This window comes from Cuculus canorus, chromosome 3, assembly GCF_017976375.1.
Source record: "Cuculus canorus isolate bCucCan1 chromosome 3, bCucCan1.pri, whole genome shotgun sequence".
NCBI classification, from domain to species: domain Eukaryota; kingdom Metazoa; phylum Chordata; class Aves; order Cuculiformes; family Cuculidae; genus Cuculus; species Cuculus canorus.
Window position 1 is genome coordinate 49,694,224 of NC_071403.1, and position 14,753 is coordinate 49,708,976.

Sequence of the window (14,753 nt, forward strand, 5' to 3'; positions counted from 1 at the left end):
AGAAATAAAATGTCATTCAAGTTGTCATTATCTTATTTACTCATTTACCAAAATCTACTATTCTCTGGCCTTGGCAAATTAATTTCACAACCTCATATCAATTCAGAACCTCACTACAAGGGTAATTTTCTAGCTTTACTTAAAATCTCCCAGCCTATTTATCTACTCCTCTGTGCAGCGTGAAACATACAGACCCTTGATTATCACTTTGAACTTCCTGGGATCCCTCTTAGTTTTGCAAACATTTGAAAATACTGTATCTCATTATTTTTTAAAGCCATTTGCTAGGGCACTAGTGCAAACCTTGACTGTTAATCCTCAGGCGTGTTGAGGACCCAAAATGTGATCCTGATGACTCTTGTGTCTATTATCTTGGACTCCACCAGATTACTGTCTACAGCCTTCTGTTGTATTCTTCTTAAACTTAAAGCTGTCAGGAGTTATCTTTCCTTTCTTCTGTGTTCCTTCAGAACCTGACATATGGTCCTCTACAATGGAAATAAATGTAGTGCAATCCGTATTGCTAACACTTCAGAAACATTTCTTCAACAGTATTTTGGGTGGCAATGCTGTAAATCACTTCATATAGTTCCTTGCTTTGCTACAGTTGTGTAGCTGCTTCATTATCCTTATTCCGTCTTACAAGGGCTCAGGAGAACTCATTCTTTGGTGCATCCAAGTCTATAAGGTTATTCTAGAAACAGCTTTTGGATACAAGCACCATCACAATAATGTACCAGCTGAGTCCTATTCATCGTGCCTATTTTCTCTTAATCTAAAGCAAATGCAACTGCTAGATAATTCAGTTTAGCTTAAAATTGTTTTGTTTAATGTTAGCTGACACACAGTAACTTGCTTTTGTGCCTTAGTTTTCTGTAGTTCCCTAATACAGTCTTGAAATGATTGGTGTGGTTCTCAAAGTGCAAGGAGAATGGAGATAATGTCATATAATCAAATGGTTTTTTTCAGAAAGCAAGAGTGTGAAGATGTTTCTAGTAAGTAGGAAGCATTATTTCCCCAATTCGTTGTTAGGAGGAGAGGGGAAACAAGTCAGTGTATGTGGAATGGCGAAACAGAAACAACAACATAATTTTAATACATTTATGGTGACGATGTACTAGTCAGTGCACTGGAGGGAGTTTTTTTTCAGGTATGATTTTTATCTTGTGTCTTTATCTGGAGTCTTGTGTAACTTGGAGCACTTTTCCTCCTGCTGAGACGAAGATTCAGACTCTAGTCTGAACTGACACATAGTACACATACCATTGCAGGGGTAAGCAAGATCCTCCAGCAGCTCTCTGTCTTCTGAACATGTTGCCTGTGCCCAGCATAAAGTACATTTCCAGTGAAAATGCGTTGTGGAGATACAATCCTAAAAACAGCGTACCACAGCAACTTATTCTCATTCTTGGGTTCCTGCAACCACAGAAGAGACATCATGGTCTTGTATTGGTGAATTGCTGAGTTCATAGGACTTTCTCCAGTTCTTTCACTTTTGGTTTTGATGAGGTAAATTTTCAGGTGGTGGTTGTGTTTTAGCCTGTTTGCTTCCTGATGGAAAACTTTGGATAGCTTTAGAGACAGCTACTTTTGCTCCTAATATTGCTTTATAATATGTCATATGATATTATTCTTGGGGTCTATATCCCTGCCTTCAGATGTGCAAAGATATTAGGTGCTCAGTTAAAGTTTGTATCTTTAATACTGCTTTCCCATTTTTCCACTTCTAATCAAGTGACACAGAAGGAACATATTGGTTGCACATGCAACACATTATGAAATGTGCTGAAAACTTGACTGATGTCCAGTTTAAACAGCTGTTTGACCTTCTGACCTGCCTTATAAAACCCTGTGGACTTCCAGCTTTGGCTACCTTGAATTAAACACTTTAGCATTCTTTTTATCCTAATATTTGCGGTCAACTCATGTTCTGACAAGAACTGGGGCTTAAACTCTGGAGTGGTAGATATGTAAAAAAATAGCTACCAAACAACAAACACTTTGAGTGTCCTCTCGAGTAAATAGATTTTTCTTGTTTGGAGTAGCTTCATTATTTTTTTCTTTCTTCCTCACTGATTTCAACAAATCAGATTGGTCAAAATTCTGTCTGCTTCATGAGAAGTAGAGTTCTTGTACCAGTATTCATGGGAATTTGGGTGCATTTCATATTGTTGCTCAGTTTTATGTAAGTTTTAAAATTGAAATCTAGGATAGTAACAGAGTTTCAAAGGTAAATATTTTAAAATCAAGATATAATGAACTTCAGATATGATACTGTGGCTTGATTCCACTTAATGTTTTCATCATCCTATGCTGGGATGTAGGTTTCAGCAAAAAGGGAAGATGAAAGAAAAAAGGACAAAATATTGTGAAACAATATAGCTGAAAAAAAAAACCAAACACCCCAACTTTAGTCTGATTAGTCATATAGTTGTTAGATTGTTCATCCAGTTTGTGATTTTATGTGAAAGCAATTCCTTTCTCTTTCTTTTTTATGGTTAGAAAGAAAGACATTTCCTCCAAAGCTATATGTTTTTTTTACAGAAGTTAGTTATTTTCTGATTTAGAATCTGAGTTTTGGGGCTAGAGCAAAATTTATCCTTTAATGTAAATGTAAACATTTTCTTTGAGGTGCTTTGTGGAAGATAAGTACAAAGTAGAATTAATAGTAGCTTGAAGATGAGATTTTTTTTTTTTGAGTGGTGATTATGGCATTAACTTCTTAGTGTAATAAAAAATATAGTAGTTGGTGGAATTTAAGATTGTCACACTGGCAAGTTAAAGCCACATGTGATGCTTACCTTGTTCACATTCAGCCTTTCAAGATATATTTGTATCAGATATAGTGTGGCCAGCAGGACAAGAGAAGTGATCATTGTCCTGTACTTGGTGCTGATGAGGCCACACCTTGGATTCTGTGTTCAGTTATAGGCCCTTCACTACAACGAAAACATGGAGCTGCTGGAGCATGTCCAGAGGAGGGCAACAAAGCTGGTGAAGGATCTAGAACATGTCTTACAAGAAGTGCTTGAGGGAACTAGGTCTTTAAGTTTGAAGAAAAGGAGACTGAGGGGAGACCTCATCTCCTTCTACAACTACCTGAAAGGAGGCTGTAGTGAGGTGGGTGTTGGTCTCTTCTTCCAAGTAACAAGTGATAGGATGAGACGAGATGGCCTCAAGTTGTGCCAGGGGAGGTTTAGACTGATCAGGAAATGTTGCTTCACTGAAAGGATTGTCAAGCACTGGAACAAGCTACCCATGGAAGTGGTTGAGTCACCATCCCTGGAGGCAGTTGGAAGATGTGTAGATGTGGTGATTAGGGACCTGGTTTAGTGGTAGACTTGACAGTGTTTGTTTATAGTTGGATTTGGTGATCTTAAAGGCCTTTTCCAACCTAATGATTGTGATATTACTTCATCACTGGAAAAATGAGGGTAGAATGGGCAGCTCTCACCCACAGAGACAAAGTACTTGCTGGTACCGAGTAGGACTTTTGTGTTCAGATATTCTCCTTTGAGTTTCGTGTGTCCTCTGAGGTGTTTCTAGTCATGCCAGTGTATCTGTAAAGCATGGTCACCCATCATGATTTAGTTATTCAGTTGTCATCTGCCAGTGATATGCCTAGAGGAGCTGTATTCAAATATTTTGGTGATCTTTTAATCTTTCCGATCTTTTCTATGACTTTAACAAGACAGGGCTGTCACAACTTTGTTATGCTCAACAGAGCTTGCAGAACAGATGTGCTAAATGATAATATCTGGTCAAAAGGCTTGAGACTCTATCTAGCAGCCAACAGAAACAGGATGTGTCATGGCACTTAATTGAGTACAGCCTGAGAAATCAGCTAGGGACACAAATACACCATTCCTTCCTTGTGTTAGAAAAAGTATGTTGAAAGCTGTGTCAAGTGAGTTGATTTGAATGGAAGCAATTTAAATTATGGTTGTTTCAAATCCTCGTGTTAGCCTCAGACTCTTCAACTGGTATAAATTATAGGTCTGCTGCAGTGGGAAACACCCAAGCATGGTGTTGCTTTTCTCTGAGCACTTACTGCTCATTATTTATTTATATTACTGTGGGAATTTTATTGCCAAAGTGGCATGTGGCATGAGGTGGGAAAAAGGGAAAGAACAATTAAAAGTAATTTATTTAAAGAGGATCATGAAAGTAAAAATAACTGAGACTGTGATTACTGAGTTATACTCTGTCATTAAGTAGTTGATAATACTGCTTTTATTTTGTCTTTATCAATATTTTTTATCACTGGAAAGTCTAAAAGTTTTTTTTGTCCTATATAAAACTTGAAGGACATCGGTAAACACTCATCTAGATATAAAAGGACCTAAATAGTTGGGGACTGGTTTAGAAGAAAAAAACCTGTGAAGACAGCATCTCTCCTTAGAAAAAGGAGAAAGCCAGACTTAACTTTATATGAAGTGTTAGGAGAGCCATAATATGATGGCATTTAAAGGAATAAGTTTTAAATACAGCTCAAAAATATTCTGATCTTCTGAGAGAACCTGGAAATTGTTCCTGTGAAAGCACAAAGTTGGCTTTTAGCTTGCTGTAAATAGCTGTACCTTCACTTTTACAGAAGCAGTACTTTCCTTTCAGATTTTACTGCAATGTTGCCAATCCCACAGAAAAAGAGTGAGGAAAAATGTTAGTTTCTTTAGGATTCAGGACATAAATATCTCATGTAGTTGGATCTGCATTTGCAGAGTAGCAATTAATCATCTTTGATTTATTTGTGTACAGATGTTTTGGCAAAGGCTGTAATGTTTGAGAAGCAAGAATCATAGTAAAACTTGAGTGCCTAGAGGCACTGATGGCTTCTGCAGAAAAGCATTGCATCAATATTTTGCAAGGCATAATAGCTTTTTATAATTTTTATTTCAGCTCCCAGGATGAATTAGCTTGTGATACTACCCATCTTGGACAAGAGCCCCTTTTCACACTGGCTGGGAGTCCGTCTTCCAGCAGATATTTCTTATTGTGCTCTTTATGTGGTGTAACAGGCTTTGTTGTCTTGCTTATTGCAAACATAAGTTAAAGACAGCTCATAGCTATTTGAACGCATAATGAAAGGTAGTGTGATTAAAAGAAAGCCATATCTACTGTTGAAATAGCTTAAAGCAGGGAAGCCATTGATGATGATTGGATTCCCAGAACAAAATGTTGATATTTTCTCTAGCTCGGATATACTGAGAACAGCACTGGGCTCCCAGTTGCCTGCTCACCTTGCTGGCCTACCTGTCCTGGACCTGGGAGAAACTCTAAGCTGTATGCTAGCATGTGGATGTTGAATTGAAGAATGGGTGCTGGTTAAATTTCTCTGGAGAAGCTCTGGTGCAAGCAGTACAGTTTTGTCTGTTTTCCTGTTCCTGAGAGAAGTCTTTTACTCATGGGGAAAAGACTATTTACTCATGTGGAGAAGTCTACATGCAGATCCCTATGGCTGAACAGATTACCTTGTAGCGCACGAGTAGTTCTACTCTCCTCCAGTTCGGTCTGCCAGGGCAGTTTTCTGTTGATATACCTTGCCCCACTGAGATTGCTCTATTGCAGAAATGATGTTTGAGTACAGTACCTGTCTTTACATATTGTGAAGGGTGGAAGGAAGAAAGTCTTCAATGCACCTGATTATTTTAATGAATGAAACAGGAATCTCAAGACTTCTGTTTTTTTTGTGTACTTTGTGAACATGGAGGTGGAAGTCTTTGCTGGAAGAAGCAGCAAGTCTCCCAGCTATTTCTTACTTACATGATTTCCTCGTAATCGTCAGCATGATGATATTGCTTTACTTTTTAAAACTTGTTCTCTTGATATTTCTCTGGAAACGTGAACACTGGAGTTTTGTGTAGTGCTGTTGATATAATCAACATTGCCAGCATGGAAGAAAGGAGGAAAGGATTCACATATAATCTTTAAGAGCTGCAAACAGTAGCAAATTTTTGTGGCTTTTGTTCCCAAATACAGGAGCCAAAAGTGTTCTCTTATCTTGGTGTGCTATGTTGGAGTTCTGACAGTTGTAATGGGACTAAATTGCTTTGTTACATCTTTTGTTAGGATGGCGGCTTGGGAAATACTGCTCAAGATAACTCTGGTTTTGGACATAGAAGAAAACTCTGTCCATAGTGCTCTGGACTGCCACTGTAAACATAGGAAGGACTGATTTTCTTCTGCTCTAGCTGTGGTTTTGCCTTAAATCAGATTATCACTGCCCACAAAATGTCTCTGGAGATGTGCAGGTGGGGGCTGAACCCCTGGGCAGACTGGTAATGTTGTGGTGAGGCTATTCCAATTCTAGATGTACTCCTTCCTCTGAGGTGGGTTTTCATCCTGAGGTCCATTGAAGGAGGAAATAGCAAAAATCTGTGAAAAGGAAGATGCCACTGTGTTGTGCTGGGCAAAGGGCCCCAAAGTCAATTTATTCTTGAAATTGTGTGGAGCAGAGCTGGAATCTGGAGTGTGCCACACAGCTTCCCCGTGCCAACTCCATCTGGCAGAGTTTTTTAGATCTTATTTTAGAAAATTTAGTTCATTTTGATGCCTGTCTTCTCCTTCTTTTTTTATCTGAACTTAGTCCTTCAAATTCACAAAACACTTTGCAGTGCCTTATTGGTGTGATGAATTGTTTTTGATTTATACTCTCCATTGGATGCAATAATCCTTCTGCAATGTCTTGATAGCAAGTGTTTGTCAGAACTGCCTTCCAGTGAGAACATCTCATGTTGCTGTGACTTCTAAGATCCATGTTTCATTTGTACAGTGGTTCTGTGCCTTTGTGCTGAGCGGACGGAGTTGGGAGGGAAACACTTCCCCCTCTTTCTTTAGGTTCTGGACCTTGTAACTCTACCCTCAAAACTGAACAGCTGATCTGAAAAAGGAGTGGGAACAATGCTCCCTCTCCCTTTATCTGTGTCTTTTTGCCAGTGCTTGCTTCAAGAGAAACTCCTTAGATAAGAGAAGAGGAGGCTGAGGGGAAAACTTATTGCTCTCTACAACTACCTGAAAGGAGGTTGTGGAGAAGAGGGAGCTGGCCTCTTCTCCCTGGTGACAGAAGACAGGACAAGGGAGAATGGCCTCAAGCTTCACCAGAGGAGGTTCAGGCTGGACATCAGGAAAAAATTTTTCATGGAAAGGGTCACTTGGCACTGGCAGAGGCTGCCCAGGGAGGTGATTGAGTCACCTTCCCTGGAGGTGTTTAAGGGACGGGTGGTGCATGAGGTGCTGAGGGGTATGGCTTAGGGATTATTAAGAATAGTTGGACTCGATAATCCAGTGGGTCCCTTCTAACCTAGTGATTCTATGGTTCTATGATAGTTTTCTCAGTAGGAGCGATAGGCTTTGGACCTTTCTTCTTGCCTTTTCTCTGTTTCACCTTGGGCTAGCCAAGAATAGTGCATCTTTGGAAGAGAGCAGATCGCCAGGGAAGTGCTTCTTCAGACCTGAAGTGTTTCCTTATACCTTAACTACATTAACCCTTCAACCATTTCTACAGCCAACTTAACTTTGTCTGGTTTTATAGCCTGCCACAGCAAAAGAGCCGTCTAGGAGGCAGTAGTAATTGCATTGTTGCACTTAATGGTTCTGAAAACTCTTCCTTGGTTTTTAAACATAACACTATGAATCAGCTCAACTCTAAAGAGTCTGCATGCAACCTCACGTTTAGGGCAGATGTACTTCACTAAGCATACCACTTTGATTTCTCATTTGATTTCTCTGTGAGGCCACAGAGGCAGCTGGAACATTTCTTTTGCTGAACTTCTTATTTCTTTCCAGCCTCTCTCCTCTTGAAGGCAGTGAGTGTGGGGTCTTGCCATGGCTTGCTCAGAGCTGTCAACATCTGTAACCTGCTGCTCTTGGGCTTCCCAGCTGGACTGACAGGATCTGGCCGTGATACAAGCAGGGCAATAATCTCCAGACCCTTTCTGCCTCTGAGATGGGAGCAGTGAACTTTGTTCTGCTTTTTCATGGCCCTCTCTCAAGTGGAATCAGAAGCTGTATTATTGAATTGCTTGCAGGTGAGGGGATTGAATCATCTCAAATGCTTTTGGAAATAAGGTTATAACCAGTGATACTATAACATGATATTTACAGTTTCTTTCTGCTAGGCCTGTCATAAGAACACTTTGGTTTTTCAAAGGGTAACTTTTATTTAACAAGCTTAAATTTATCCATTGTGGGCAAAGCTGAAAGTATACTCTAACAATTACAATTATAATTAATGGACTTGTTGTTAATGCTAATGGTGAAACTGTAATTTCATCTGCAATTTGAAACAGAAAATCATGGGGACCAAAGTGGGCGGGATACAGATTAACTGAGGTGAAATGGTCCGTGAACTTCTTGAAAAGTGCTTTAATGTCTGTTTGTCATTGCCCCATGGCTAATCACCAGCTTAATGTCCAACTTTACTGGTGAGCCAGTAAATGAAAGACAATCTGCAGGTCAGGAGACTTCTTGTACAAGTAAGATAGTCAATTTAGATAGCTAATTAACCAGTTAAGTAACTGACAGGATCTGATTAATTAGCAGTTAGTGGTAAAGTTTGGTCAGATTAAGTTGATCTCTAGTAACCCAAAGGGCATTGAACTTACAATCACTGTTCTTATTTCTCCCTTGCATTGTTGCAAAACCCCCGAGTTACAGGTAATGTGATAATTTAGGGCTGTTATGTAAGGCTGTCTCCTTGCCACAGGACAGTGCTTCAAGCACTGCTATAATTTGGGGCAGTGCTATTCCTAATGCTTGTTAAGTGAGACGTGATTAAGTAATCATTGATTTTTTTTCAGGGAAAATTTTGTAGCACTATTACTAGTTTCATATCGCCTGTCAATTCATTGCCCATTGAAGCACAGATTGTTCCAGACAGCCAAATAAGCAGAAAGCAAGCAGAGGGGTTAAAGCAGGGTGAGAAGTATAAACAGGAGGAGGGCAAAACCGTATTTTGCAGGTTGTCTTACAGCTGTGACGTAGTGCTTCGTAAAGCAGAATTTCTAAACTTTTGAGTAGTCTGTGTCAATGCCATCTGAACAGGAACTGAGCTATGCGCGTTTTGGGTAATTCAGCAACACAAATAGTTTGAGTCATGTTACATAGCTCAAATATTTTGCTCAGAAGCAGGAAGGCATATGCGCACTCTGGATGTCATCTGGGAGATGCCTGGAAGGCCTGTCTGGCAGGCCTATAACAATATCATTGCGGATTGGCACATTCTCTGTAGCTTGTAACTGGTGAGCGATATTGTCCAGCCTTGTGGATTTTGACTCATGAGGAATATTGCTAATAAATTAAAATTCCTTTTTTCACTATTAGAAGAGTTAGAATCTCAGTGTATTTTTTTCCTTTTTTTTTCACTGTTAACATTGCCTTTAGTCTTTAACAGAGATTTTTCTCTTTATTTCAGAAGAGTAGATGTAGTCAAATGGAAATTATTGTGAGATATTTCTGATAAGTCATTGTTTCCACATTTGTTGCGTTAGCTGATACTCATGCACCTGTTTGTTTATTAGTCTTCTTGAAAGAGCAGTAGTGAAGTGGTACCGGTAAAGCTGTGCAAACTGATGTTTATAATTCTGTTATAGAATCAAAATAGTCCTCAGACTTGAGTTAGTAATCTTTTAGCTGAAATGACTTTTTGACATACTGTTTTCAATTCAAACTGAAATTAAATTAGTTGTTTCAGACACCTCTATGGAAAGCAGAAGAAATACAGGTGTGGCTTAGAAAATGATAAGGTAAATCCGTCCCCTTTGCTTTTATACAGTAGATCCATTACGTTTTATATTCCAGAAAGTGAGAAATTGAAGTTTTTCTCCTTTATAAACCATTGGAAGTGGGAAAGTTTTCACAGTGCCTTGTTTTATTTTGGTTTGTGTTCCACTTTGCAATTTTAGTGAACTGAACATCTATCTTGGCAGACTGCAATTCTGGTGGAGGTTTTCTATCTGGGTGCCTTAATCTGTAGGCTGGAGGGTTTCCCTCTGCTTCTGTTCCCAGATCTTGCCTCTTTACAAATGGAGGGTCTTATGAAAAGGACTGGAATCCCACATCCTCATGTGGGTGCTTTGGGCGAGACCCCCCACTTCAAATTCCATGTCCACCCAAGTCAGGACAAGGGTACATCCATGGGCCTGTACACTCCGGTCTAATACAGTGCTCTGAGTGTTACAAAATGAGATGCCTCTGGGCCAAGTCTTCTCCTGTTGGAGCTGTTCTAATCAGGAATTGGAACACGTTCCTGGTGATACGAATTCAAACGTCTCCTGCTAATCTCTTGCTGCAAACTCTTGATCTCCATCAGGTGCAGCTTTTGCGCACTGGGAAGATCTTCTGCTAGCAGAACTGCAGCCTTGGGCACACTTGTAGGCTTCCATGGTGTGACCACCTACCATCACACAGAGGGCACCTGAGGGACACGGCTCAGCTGGGTATGCTAACTGCAGCATCTGGGATAGGAATGTTGTGGGGTGAGGAGCTATAGTTCCCAGAGACATACCCTGCAATTTGATGAGGGGGCATTCAGTAAGACGGGTATAGACTCTCTCTCCTTGAGTGGCCACATTTAGCCAGCTCCTTCTCTTAATTCACCTGTTCATTCAGGAAGGACACATGGTTTTCCCACAATGCATCTGCAGAAAATTGAAAGGAAAACCTTATTTTACTGTATTGCAGAGATGAACAGATTATACCCTCTGAAATATTGATTTTGCAACAACTGAGTACACTTGATGGACAAAAAAATCCTAATGCTGTCCACAGTATAAATAATTTCACTCAGTTTACTTATGAGAAATAAACTCAGGTTATGTCTATGACAGTTATTTCTGCAGTGAATGTTTTGGGGCTTTTTATGCAGTGGGTAAGCAGTCATACTCTTAAGTAGAATGAGACAGAACTCAGAACTACTTTTGAAAGTCAGATGCTGGCTCAAAGATTGCTTATCTAGTGTCTGGAAACTAAACAAAAGTTTGACTTCAAGTCACTGAGGAGGTTTTGCTGAAATCTATTCCAACTCCTTTGGCACAAAGCGTGTAGGTGGAAACTTTTCCTTGCTGCTTAACGAACTTTTATCTTGTTCCTGGTACAGTAGCTGATTCAAAGCAGTGCAGTTTATGTAATTATGCTCCAACCTGCCCAAACCCAAAGCAGAGTTGCAATGAAAAAATGACAGGCAAAATGCTACATGTAATGATAATTACTATAATTTGTTTGTATTCCCTTGCTTTCTGGCTTAATATTTGAGGCTTAATGTTAACTTCTTTGTATAGATAAAGGTGTTTCCTGTGCTTCCTTGTATTAGCTATGATTTCTAAATATCCTTGAAATAATTTGCCATAACATCTGTCTTCATCATATTACTTCAATTTGAGCCACTTTTATAAAGTGTTTCTTTTTGTTTTTGAACAGAAACTGATGGGAGCCAGAAAAATATGTATTTGTTTGCCTTTCTATTTTTGGTTTGAAATTGCTGGAAGCCAGTAGGTGGGTATTTATTTTCTCTTCTCAGACTTAATTTTCAAACTAAAACAAATGTTATGTATGATGATTGACCTATATCTTAAATTACTTGTTTTAGTAACAAGAAAAAGTTCTTGTTAGAAGTTCTTCTGAAATGTGGCTGTGTTTCTGGAAGTCTTCTCTTTCTCATTTCAACAGAGCATTATATACTTTCCCATTTCACTGAATGATTCTTTCATATGCAGAGGGGTGAGTTTTATAGGAACTCTGCTGGCACTAAAACCCAAAACAAACAGAAAACCCTGCCTCTAGTTTTACTTATTCTCTATTCATTTCCTAACCACCCCATAAAACTCCAGACCAATCAAACAGAACACAACCCCTCAATGACGTCTATGAGTTTTATTCTCTTTATTTCATAGAGAACCTTGAATAGCTTTGAATTAGTGTTCCTTTAGCACTGTTTGACTTCTAAATCAGTAAAATCAGATCACATAACATAGTGTTTTCTTCAAAAAAGGGTTTTTTTTTGAGAAGGTGGGTGCAGTGGGAAGGGTAAAGGTGTCAGATCAAAGTAACACATTTTTACTCTACTGTCTGTTTACTCATAAGTCTGTTTATGTGAAAATACACACAACTTAAGTAAACTTACACAACTTAAGTAAAAAAACAACAAACAACAACTTTCTCTTTTTACAGCTTTCCCACCAAGCATTGAAACCATTCATGGAAGCTGATGGGAATACTCTTGTAAGTATAATTGAAGTTAGAGATACTGATCAGCTGAAGAGGTCGTATGTTCCGATTCTGTCCTTTCAATCATAGAAGATTGTGGATGACCTCAATATCTAGATGATGTTGCTTATGGGCCAGGTCAAGTGGTGAGGCTGCCATAGGCTGCCCCTGTTCTGATTTAAGAGTGAAATGAAATCTATTGTATGATCCTGATACCACTTCAAAGTCCTGCTCCTCAATGAATGAGAAAGTAGTAACTTGGGACACATGAGCTTAGCAAAGAATTTTCTTAGCCACACACCTGTCTAGCCCTTGAAGCTTAAGGAAAATACAGCTCTGCAGAGAACAAACTCTTGATAGCAGCTGCCTTTGTTGCCTTAGATTTGTGCATTATGAGTAAAACTTTGAGACGTGAAGTCTGATCTTTGGTATTAGCCCAACACCCCCTGCTTTTTCTTGTAGAACAATTATTTTCTTTTCCACAAAACCAGCCTCATATGCCTACTTTGTCACATTTTTTTTTCCCCTTCTGGGGATACTGCAGATTGCAAGCGCCCCTCAGTCCCTAGGTAGAAATATCCCTTGGGGCTATGTGTAAACTGTGGTAGATCCCCAAGGGGATGCTACCAACACAAGTTTGGTGCCAGTGATGATTGCTCAAGATCACCCATTTGGAAAGAAGGCTGGAAACATGTAGCCTCCATGATACATATTTTGCAAATCCTTGCTGTTGGGCAATGACAAGGTAAGGGGAGCCACAAGGGTGTGGGCTTGAGCAAGTTGTAGCAGGCTCTAACGAGAGCAATTGCCTACCCTTGCCTCAGGATACCTGGACCCTTGGCTGCAGCTCCCTCTGGTTAGAGAGGGTCAAGCACCTGTTAACTGGCACTTGGGAGAAACCTATCCAAGACCCTTTGGCATCTTGTGCAGCAAAGTGTGAAAGAGTGAAGTGGTGGGGGGGGAACGACTCAAATGAAATAATGCTGCTGTAACAGTCTTAGGCACGATGGTAAGAGGACAGTTTCCCCAACAGATGTAGGCGCAGCTTTTCCTGCTAGGGCAGAGTTTTCCACACAGACCAAGCTTGTCTAAGATGGCAGATGCAGCTCTCAAGGTTCCAGGCTGCAGGAAGCGCTTGAGACTCCTCTCTGAGGGAGGAATGGCCCTCTGCCCTCAAGGAGGTGTGCCATCTTGGAGGAGCTGTGCTACCCGGTAGAGAAGATATGGGAGGAGGTGAGCAGGCTGTGGAGCATCGGATAAGATGAAAGGGAGATAAATATGGTCTTCTCTGGGCAAAACAGCTTGAAGAGCCTCAGTCCCCACCTGCGGTGGAGAAGCCAGCAGTGTCTACCCCACATTATCAAACTAAGCAAAACCACTGGAGAAGGGAAGAGATGGAAATTGACGACTTTTAGTAGCACAAGGAAGGCTTCTGCTTCATGTGAGAACTTACAGCTGCAAAATATATTGACTGTGCTCAGTATTCACAGGAATCCAGACGTGCCTAGCAGCAAAAGATCTAGTCCACCTAACTGTAAACCATGCAAGGCTACCAGGAAGAAAGGGTGAGTCATGGGCACGGAGGGAACTTGCTGATGCACGCATCTGTTGCTAGAGGACACCCCTCTATAGGTCTGATTGACAGTCTAAAGAGGTTTGCTGCCTGGCAGGGACCAGGATCTCACTTCTACCCCCTACAGTTAATCCATGACAAATGATTTTGCTAGGGGAAACCAGTTTATGTGGGGAACTGCCCAGCTGGAAAGCAGCTGTGCTCAAAAGGACCTGGGAGTCTTGAACAACATTAAGTTGAACACAAGCCAGCAGCATGCCCTTGCTGCAAAGAAGGCAGGTGGTATCCTTGGGTACCTTAGACTAAGTATTGCTGACAAGTCAAGGGAGGGGACCTTTACCCTTCGTTCAGTGCTGATGAGACCACACTTAGAGCACTGTGTCCAGTTCTGGACTCTAGTACAAGAGAGAACTGGATATACTGGGGACAGCTTCATGAAGGGCCATGAGGATGATTAAGAAACTCGAGCATCTAAGATATGAGGAAAGGTTGAGCAAGCTGGGACTGTTAAGGTTGGAGGATACGCTCAGGGGAATCTTGTTAATACATCTAAATATCTGAAGGGAAGGTGCAAACATAATGAAGCCAGGGGTGTCCAGTGACAGCAACGGGCACAAACTGAAACCCCCTCTGAACTGGCTCATTGATGTATTTGCCAAGTGCAGGAATAATGGATAGCAAGCTTGAAGCCTGTGGTCCTGCAAGATCACTGTCCCATCTTATTCAGCCCTCGGGTCAAATCAAAACCTACCCTATATGGCCAGGCTTACACAAAAAATTATGACCCTTCTGAAGTTGCAAATAGCTGTAATAGTTTGCTTTTATTTCAGAGATTTCTGGAGATTATTACCCTTGTATTTTCTTTGGTAACTACAAGAGCTAGAAATAGGACTGACTTTATTGATATGTTTTTCAGTTGAATCTGTGACTTTATGGAGAAACAATCACCACTGCCAGAAACCTAGTAAAATCTTGATAC

At 40.4% G+C, this 14,753-nt stretch overlaps 1 protein-coding gene across 5 annotated transcripts in view; it reads left to right on the forward strand.

Moving 5' to 3' along the window:
* IPCEF1 (interaction protein for cytohesin exchange factors 1) overlaps positions 1-14,753 on the forward strand; it is a 96,951-nt gene that overhangs the window by 31,423 nt on the left and 50,775 nt on the right. For 3 of the 5 annotated variants that reach the window (XM_054061087.1, XM_054061091.1, XM_054061089.1), the window contains exons 2-3: positions 11,416-11,490; positions 12,166-12,216. In XM_054061087.1, coding sequence (XP_053917062.1) covers positions 12,193-12,216 — 24 coding nt within the window. In that variant the 5' untranslated portion in view covers positions 11,416-11,490; positions 12,166-12,192. Of the gene's footprint in view, positions 1-7,825; positions 8,028-11,415; positions 11,491-12,165; positions 12,217-13,682; positions 13,767-14,753 lie in introns of those variants that run through there. The other 2 variants (XM_054061090.1, XM_054061088.1) reach the window with 2 other exon arrangements.